The 9,836-nt window shown below is 38.7% G+C and overlaps 1 protein-coding gene across 1 annotated transcript; it reads left to right on the top strand.

Annotated features, from left to right (window-relative positions):
* The first annotated feature begins 7,051 nt into the window (after nt 1–7,051).
* LOC148035424 (putative DEAD-box ATP-dependent RNA helicase 33) lies at nt 7,052–7,363 on the top strand. Its single transcript, XM_087680826.1, has one exon. The coding sequence runs from the start codon at nt 7,052–7,054 to the stop codon at nt 7,361–7,363; it is 312 nt and encodes a 103-aa protein (XP_087536952.1).
* The last annotated feature ends 2,473 nt before the right edge of the window (nt 7,364–9,836 follow it).

Genomic DNA, 9,836 nt, shown 5'->3' with positions numbered 1-9,836 from the left:
TGGGTAATAGTCAAGTATATCAAGCTGCCCACCATTTGTCGATACATGGTCACATTATTTATGTCATTCCCAACATCAATCTACAGCTTGACATTCTGATCAAGAGGTGTCTCCATAGGCTTGCATTTAGCCATAGCATACTTCTGTAACATGTCATGAGCATACTATTTTTGTAGCAGCCATATACCTTGAGACGTAAAGACTACCTCAATCCCAAGAAAATACTTTAGCTCACCAAGGTCTTTGACTTTGAATTTATCCTATAAACATGATTTAATTTCAACAATGCCCTCTTCATCATCTCCAATGATGATAAGAACATCTACATAAACCACTAGAAACACATATCCATTATCTGTCTTCTTCAAGAACAGACTGTGATCTACATCACCCAATATAAATCCATGTTGCTGTAAATAACTTCTATTCCAAGCATTCCATCCTCTAGGTGCCTGTTTCAATCCATATAAATCCTTTTTCAGCTTACATACATGTGTAGGAAAGTCTGGGTGAACATAGCCTTCAGGCTGCTCCATATATACTTCCTCAACCAAATCACCGTTCAAGAAAGCATTCTTGACATCCATTTGCCGTAATTTCCAGCCTTTGCATGCTACCAAAGCAATGAGAGTTCTATCTATTGCCATTTTAGCCACCGGATTGAAAGTCTTCTCATAGTCAAGGCCATATTGTTGTGCATACCCTTTTGCAACCAACCTGGCCTTATAGTGTTCTAACAAACCATCTGACTTGCACTTAACCTTGTACACCCATTTGCAGCCAATGGGCACTTTTCCTTCAGGCAACTCAACCAATTCCCATGACTCATTTTCAGCCAGGGCTACATAATCCTCATCCATGAGAGACACACTAGTTATCATCTGTAAAACTGCATCACCAACTTTTGTATGTTCTTTGTAACCTATCACACTAGCCATATATGCATAACGGCAGGCTGAATAACCAGTGTATGTAAACTTATCAACTAGTTTTCTGACTCTCTCAGATCTCTGTAACTGTGACTTGCCTCTCATGAGGCGGTACATAATGACTCTACCTTTCTCCAAGTGTCATACTAGATGGAATGTCCTTCCAATGATGAGATGAAAACTTCTATCATAGCTCTTTTTAACACTTTTCAAGTGAAAATTACTTGCCCTATTTATGTCATATATTGCCACCATGTATGAGCATACCCCTCCAAATGAAGGGTTGTATAATACACTTTTGCTTCTTCAGCACGTGAATAGAGAGTAAAGTACATCTCTAGCTTATCAAACCACTCTTCAAGCTCCATGGGTGATGGATTATCTCCTTTGAAGTTGGGAATATTAATCTTCTATTTATATTCCTTGTCATAGTGGTGTGGCTGCCCATGTATGACACGTTAGTCGATTTTTGTAGCAAATTCTATTTTTTTTTGTGTATTGTTATACATCCCCATATGATGTGATCTATTCACATCATTGTTCCATGATCCTTGAGCATTAGGTGACATTCCCATTGATTGATTAAATCCAAGATAGGCTTGTTGCTATCCAAAATGAGTGTGTGCCATAGGCGGTTGCTCAAGATTATTAAAAGTATTTCCTTGAGTATGTGGTGGACCATATGGATGTACATTTATATGGGGTAGCTACTATCCATGAAAGTAATATACTCTATGTCCATGATCATTACCAAGAGGATGTTGCTATCCAAACAAGTGTTGATGCCCATATAAGTGTTGTTGCTCATTAGAGTGCCCATGAGATAACCTTCTATCTTCTTGTCTTTCCTTATGTGGACATTGATTATTAGAATCAACTCGTCTAGGAGTATTTGACTACTATCCATGCTATCCATAAAAAGACTTATAAAAGGGGTTACACCCATGAGAGTTTTCATCTTGTCTTTGACTTCCATGAATCCCTTCAAACTATTCATTGAATCTTGAATTGATAGGACCCTTTTGCTTATATTTTAATTGATATGGCTAGTTGAATGGCTTTTACTAACCTTGAAAGAAAATTCAATTATCTATTTAGAACTATTCAGGCACTTGTATATACTGTGTTCACACTTATAAGTACACCTATAAGTGGTCTTTCGTGTGCCAAAACTTGGTAACATTGAATTGTACTTATAGACAAACTTTGTATAACACTAAATTATACATATAAGATACATGAATGACCTATAGTAGTACTCCAAGAGTAATAGAAATACATGCAAGTACATGTACACATTTGAAATTCATGTTTGAAATTTCTTGTTTATTTGTGTTGGGTTGGAATCCACCTGCAAAGGGTAAAAACCATGTGCAAGTGCCTATATCAATCTAACATACTTATGTACACTACATTAAATGCCTTATTTTGGCCCTCCTAAGTTGAGGTCAGTCTGTAATGGTGTTGAGATAAAGTGGAGTCACTACATGGATGTGAAAATGAGACCCAAATCCACTACACAATACCATCTTCAGTCTTCCACAATGTTGTGCAAATGTGAGGGATAAAGTGGTATAGCAATCACCTGTATGGGCTCTAAAACTTGAAGGTGTGAAAATTTCCTCCCCAAGCCAAGTTGTGTATCCCTTCAAAATCTTTAAAGTGAGGGAGGGTCACCTCTCTTTCGGCTCACATCTCACCCGACATCCACTTTTCCTCGTGGCAATTGCATGCTAAACTAATTAAACAATAGTGATGTGTAGGGGAAAAAATAAACCTTTGTTTTTTTCAATCAAATGCAATTGGGAATAGGAAATGGACTAAAATCAAATGAAAGGGATAGGGATTTTACCCTTTTGCAGTGACTCGCTACATCACAAATATTTTTCCACTTGCCAACTATATGTTTAGCTCATTGGATACATCAATGATTGGTCAATCAAGAAAAGTCACCTTAGAGTATACAATGATAGCATTCCATCAATGTAATACATCAAATAGATTCAAGCATTCCATAGGCTTGGTAACAAAAATAAAAGCATTGCTTCAAACAAACTTAGATAAAAATTAATCAATGATTACTCCTCATCTCTCTTTCATCAATTGGAGAGGCGCCAATCAAGAGGATGGAAGAGAGATTAAAAACTATAGGACTCAACGGTACCTTTATAGTTGTTGAAGATGGTTGTTGAAGCTAAAATTATCAATCTATCCTTGATTAATCACTAATCCATAAATCCTCTTGCTTGATTTCTTTAGGCGAAGAGGGCTAGTTGTTTTAAGGTTTTAATGATCTATTTCCTTAGGCCAGAAGGGCCAGTTAGTTTTGTCGTGTCATGTTTGATTTCTTTAGGCCAAGAGGGCCCTATGTCTATTTGGTGTAGGTACAGTTAATGGTTTTTTGTTGTAGTGATTGCACTATACAGGTTAACAAAGTCAATGAAGGGAGCCTTTGCTGCGAAGGAGCTTCTTGTGGCCATTCTAGGTGGTTTCGTCCCCTTTTCAAGTCTTTTCCCTTAAGCAATTAATGATATATGTGTGTGTAAGGGTTACTTTCTTTTGTTTCTTGGGGACTGGCACTTGAGGCATGAAGTCCCAGGTTTAGGCTCTGTATGTCTGGGGGAGGTCTAAGTACTCATTGCATCTTGTAAAGGCATTGTCAAGCATTGAAAGACCCATTTTAGAAGGCAATTCTAGTAACCCCATTCTGTTGACCTACTAGGCAGCCATTCTAGGAGTTTTTGTTAGTTGTGAGGCAGTTAGAGAAGCCTACTAAAATAATGATGAAAAGAGGCAAAACCCTAAATATATGAAAGACAATATAGGAATATACGGAGGTGTGTAAAAAGGGGTTCTAACCCCTATAAAATTTGAAAAGGAAAGAAAGAAAAATCCTTGAGCTGTTGTTTATCACCTTGCAAAAGCCTAGTAGGTTCTTGGGGACGAGACAAGACCCGAGGCCGATGCCTTCTCTTCCAAGGGGTGGCATCTAGTTGAAAAACAAAGAAATGTACAAGAAGGTTGGAGCGAAATAAAAGTGAGCGTTAGAAAAGGATTCAGTGTCGCCTTGCGAGGGCTTAGTAGGTTCTTGGGTACCGAGACAGGACCTGAAGGCCGATGCCATGTTCTCCTTGGGTCACTATGCTCAGCTCCCTCCTTTTTACACTCCCGATTATGGGAAATAAGAGGCTAAAGAGCAATGCGCTAAAAGATAATATTTCTTGATTATGCTATAGGAGTTCTCGCCTAGTAGAAGCTCCTAGTTGCATTGTCCTTAGTTAGGTAGGTAGTTCAGACCACCACTCAGGATGACCTCTTTGATAGTTCTTTTTAGCGTGGCTGTGTTGGAGCAGTTGGTTAGTGACTAGCTTTAGACTTTCTATCAGCTTATGCTAGGCCTACTCGTCGTGGATTTCCTGCCTTGCTTTTGACAAGGGGTAGGGTAAGAGCTATGTTGTGCTGTAATGTGTATCTATTTTGTATCAACTTGATGCTCTTTGTGGTTGTGTTTATGTGCAAATTTGTTCATGGGATTCGACGGGATGAGTCACCCTATCCCATGGTCGCCAATGACAGATGATTTTTTATGTCGAGAAGTGCTTAAAAATAGCCAAAAATTTCAAATTTCAGGGGAAAAATAGACTTTGTCGAAGGCGGCCGTGGCAATTAGTACGATTTTAAGCGGCAATGCCTGAAAGTGCTTAAAAGACCCACTGGACGAGAGTTGGTGAATTTTCATAATTTCTTGGCATGTCAAACAAGACCTTGGGAGATGCCCGGCAGTGGAGGACTTCAAGATGGACACCCAATATTTTTCAAACTTAAAATCGGGTATCGGTCGTGGGAATGGGAGTGCTCGGGGAGGCCAAGGACCAAAGGCAAGTGAGAAAGGACTTTAAGGGAGCCAAAGGGCATGAATTTTGGGGGCTCCCAAAGGGAGCCCCACTAAAAAAATCAAATTGTGATGAAGGGGGGGCCGTTTTTTTCCACGCAAAGTCAGAAAGAGGGCGCCATTATTTTCTTGATGAAGAGGAGAGGCTATGGGGGCTAAAAGCAACCCCCCCAACCAACTGGATGACTGAGATGCACTTAATCTTCGCTCTCCATCGCTACCTTCAGCTTCATAAATGGCTTCCTAGTTGTGGAGGTCCAGATCTAGTCTTTCTCTCTCCTCTCTCTCTCCTGCATAGAGGCACTTCATGTGGGAAGAATCAAGAAGAGGATCAGGTGATGGATGCTTGTCCAAGAGGCACCGGATTGTTCCAAGAGGCTGAGGAGGCTAAAGGCTAAAGATCTATGCTAAAATCCATGGTTGATGGGTCAATACACAGTCCCAATTAATTATTCAAGAAACCCGAAACATGCAAAAAAGCGGTATGCTCTATTTTATGAATAAATTTTCCTTGTTTTTAATCGTTCATGGTCTAAATGGTGTGTGCATGGGCTGAAATTTTATTTGAATGTTCCTTGCATTATGTTTGAGAGCTACAATCACTATTATGCAAAACCCGTATTGATTTACAGCAATTATAAATTTTCAAAACCCGAAAAACCACTAATTTTGATGAAAATTGATAGTTTTTTCTATTTTGAGTGGGAAAAAATGAGTGGACATGGGATAAAATAAGAAAAAATGCTGAGTTTTAGTTCCAATGATTAGTCATCAGAAAAAACCAGAAAATACCTATTTTCTATTAAAAATAAAAAGGAAAAATAGAAAAAATGGAAAAAAATTGGGTTTCTTGCGCTAGAAAAAAATGAAAAAATAAGATCTATATATGTGAATGTCTGACGGGGCTGAAGCATGAGGTTAAGCCTCAATTTGGCCATTTTCCTTTGTGTTAAAGTGCGTATTTATTGCTTTTACATACAAAAAATAACATTAAAAACCCTCTACACCTATGCATTGCAGCAAAATTTAAACGGTGAGGGGGAGGATGATGTTATACGATAGTTTAAACACTGAAATAATAAAAAGTTTGATTTTTTTCTTTATGCATAACATTTAGGATGTGGTTTATTTGAAAATAATGGATCTAGCAGCATGAGGTTAGCCTTGGTGCTAGGTTCCTACAATGAATCATTGCGTATTAGTGAAAATTCATTAAGAGAGCTGTTTTTGCATAACACATAAGCTGATTTTAAACCATAATTATTTGTGCACAATAAACCATACACTTTTCCATTCATATACACATGGTATCTATTCCTAGTATGCATAGCACTTGGTTGAAGTATAAATGACCCATGCTGGAGAGAGTAAGACACCCAAGATGTAGGTCTAGATGGTGGGTCCAAGGGGACAAGTAAGTGAGGATGAGTACATTCCTGGAACAATATAATATTGGTACTAAGAGCGGAGTCTGTTTTGTATGTGTTATATATGTTAGTGACGCATCGAGGGGCCAATCTCTAAGGTGTAGGAGGGTCGCAGTGGGGCCGTGGCAATCAGCCGAGGGGTGCCTTCTATGTTGTTCTACGTGGTGAATTACACCAAAATGTGTAGGGTCTCCCTCTGAGGAGTCTGAGAAGGTTAAGGGTTGGACTACAAAGCACAATACAAATGCAAAATGTACATACGATGGCAGGGCAATGTGTCTTGTAGATGCTCCTGACCACGAGGCCCTGGGGTTGTCTTGTGCGTGTTAGAGGTCCGGCTAGTGCTATAGCCAGTGCCAGACCATTTTAGGTTCCATCAGCCTATAACTCCTATAATGTTGGACTACAAGATCCATGCAAACAATAATTCTCTGTACAACACACTGCCATGCTTTGGCATCTATGTCTGTGGCCTTGTGTTTGATGATCTATTCGCCAAAGGAGGCCTAGAGGCAACAGAGAAGCGCAACATTGAGGAGGCTAAGATTTTGTAATACACAATTGATGAGAGCAACAGATTCATCAAGTGCCCGATAGAGAAGTCAATGAGCTCATTTATGAATGTTTGCTTCACCATGGAGACTCTAGATTTGGAGGCACAATTTATCAAAGAAGCAGCATCGCAGGGAATGGTGCAACTCAAAGTCTAGATGTTGGCTGCTTTGTTGGCAAAGCAGGCCGATCGCTTTCATCCTCCCTCCCTCCAAAGTCTCTTATGGGTGTGTCTGCCATGGAGTTGCAGCATGGGCGGAGGCCCCTGCACCTTCTTAGGAGGCGTCAACAAATGGCAATGGAAGCGCATGCAGGGGAAGCACCACAAGGCTAAGTTGAAGAGATGGCTGCCGAGAGAGAAGGAGGTCTACACCTTCAGGAAGCAAGCGCAGGTCCTGGCAAAGCACCCCGAGTTGATGCAGCCATGGGAGAAGTTGATCACCTTCCCTTTGGACAACGTCACACCCGAGCAGCACATACAGAGCCTCATTGGGCGCTTCAATAAGCCAGGGGTAGAAGATATTTGGACAGAGGATGATGGCCCTCAGCTCTCACCCAAGTAGCCTGCAATTGCACCACCGGAGATGGAAACCCCCAAGGATCCATCCGTACTCAGTGATGTCATCGCGAGCATACTCAATACGAAAAATGAGCTACCATTCTTGCCCTTCTGCCTCCAGATGCAATCAAACCTCTAGTGAGCTCCCCAAGAAAGGCTGCCATAGTCTTCAAGAAGGCTGAAAGCTTGTTTGAGTACTACCTATGTGCTTGTGGGAATTATGTAACTAGGATTTTCTAACTGTGAAGATCTGTAAGGAACCAAAATCTAATGGAAGAATAAGGATCAAAGAAAAGTCTCTGATACCAAGTGTAATGAAGGAGACCTATCTAGCCTAACTAAGGGAGAGAAGAGAGAGAAATAATGCAGAGGAGAAGAAGAAGAGGAGAGAGAAATACATGAAGAAGAGAGAGAGAGAGAGAAAAGGAGAGGGAAAGAAGGAGAAGCCATGAGAGCTAAAGAGAGGTGGAAGAGAGATTTCTTGATAATTTTGTGATGCCTGAGGAAACCCTCTTACACCTTTTATATCGTCAGTGTGACTTATATTTTTCCGGTTCATTACAGAACCACTAGAGTAAGGAGCTGCGATCTCTCAAGTGTCGGTCATTCCAAATTTCCTCTATCCAAGGATTCTATGATCCATGCCATCAATGCCTTGAAGCATAATCCATCTGCAAAGAGGCAAACATAAGCAAACATACCTTCAAATTTAGTATTTATGATAGTATTAAAGATGGTTTATGGTTCTTTCTTGGCTAAACTAGTTCAACTCATATTTTAATAATGAAAGTCATGATGAAAATGATAAAATAAAGTGTGCTTCACTTTATTTTATCACAAAACTTCTTTATGGTGGGATGTCACATGCAAGAGCACTGATTGTCCTCTTACATGGGAAGCATTCCGTAAGAAGGTTCTCACTAATTTTCTTCTTTCTCAATTCAAGCTTCATGTGCAACAACAATGGGATGTATTTATGCAATGAGAGCAAGAGACCGCTCCTCATTACATTGAAAGATTCTAAAATACTTTGCTGCAACTTCAAACGGTTGAGCTTGTAGCCGAATCTACTTTTAAAAGGAAGTATACATATGGCCTTCTTCTGTTTTTCCAAGCTGAAGTCAACATGTTTAAACCCAACACATTGGACGAGGCTATCTCTTTGGCGCATGATGTTGAAAAGAAACAAAAAAAAGACCAATGACAACTTTTAACTTTAATGGGAAATAATATGGATAACAAAAATTCTTATTTTAATTCTTTTTGTGCTTTTAACTTTCAATTTGGAAAGAATCATCCTAATCACCGACCTTGGATGAGAAATTATTATAATAATGTAAGCTTGCCAACTTCAAATTCTAATTCAAGGATTTCTCATGTGCCTTCTTATCTGGTTAAATTATCTAAACCTAAAAATGTTGATACGCTCATGACTAGAAAAATCCTATTGCATATTTAAATTATCATGGACCTGAGAAGCAACTAAAGACATTAAAGCGATGCCTAATTTTGATGAAGCTAGGCTTATGGGAGAAAAATCTAATGATATTGATGACGAACCTGATGGTAAAAATATCTATCCATGCTTTATTGAAAATTAGACATAAAATCCATAATAATGAAAATTATTGTTTTGCATGATGATGAAAGTACGCATGACTCTGTTGCAACTTAAAACCGTTCTATCCACTTATAAAATTAAGACTGCATTTTTAGGGCAACAATATAATGGAACTAAAGAAGTACATGGACTAGAAATTTCTATTGGACCTTATTAAGAAAAACAAAAATTTCTAATAGCATCATTACAATCTGTTGATGTAATTTTAGGTATGCCTTGGCAGCATCAATTTAATTCTAATATTGATTATGACACACATTTGATGCATATTCAACATGAATGTAAATTTCCTTTTTCTTAAAGAACTAACAAACATTAAGTTATACCCATTAATTAGTCACACTCATACGAAGTGTGCCATTATTAGAAAACAATGTAAAGCTTTTCTTGTATTAATTAAAGAAAAAAATCAAACATATCATATGTGTATAGATTATAGAGCTCTAAATAAAATTAGTGTTAAAAATAAATATCTAATTCCTTGTGTGGATGATTTGTTAGACAAATTGCAATGTGCTACTTTTTTTAGCAAGATTGATATTAAGTCTGATTATCATCAAGTCTGCATACCTACACTTGACATTTATAAAACTACGTTGTTAAGGAGAGGACTGGGGAAAGAGAAAGAGGAGAGAGAAGACTACAAAAGAGAGAGTGTGTGTATGTGTGACAAGGAGAGGGAAGGACTAGAAAAAGAGAGATAAAGATAGAAAAGGAAGGAAGGAAGCCATGAAAACTGGAGAGAGGGAGAGAAGATGAAGGACTCTTGTTATTATAATCTATTATGGTAAAAAATGTCCAGTCCCTTACATCTTATATACCCACCCTTGTAGCATGTATTTTCCTCCGTTATTTT

Source organism: Lygodium microphyllum, chromosome 6, assembly GCF_053477565.2.
Source record: "Lygodium microphyllum isolate KBCC chromosome 6, Lygodium_microphyllum_v1.1.10, whole genome shotgun sequence".
Lineage (NCBI taxonomy): Eukaryota > Viridiplantae > Streptophyta > Polypodiopsida > Schizaeales > Lygodiaceae > Lygodium > Lygodium microphyllum.
Note: the sequence above shows the minus strand (reverse complement) of the source record. Positions and strands in the feature narration are given on the sequence as shown.

Excerpts from the sequence above, each read along its gene's own strand:
- LOC148035424 (XM_087680826.1), top strand. The coding sequence starts at position 7,052 with ATGGGCGGAGGCCCCTGCACCTTCTTAGGAGGCGTCAACAAATGGCAA.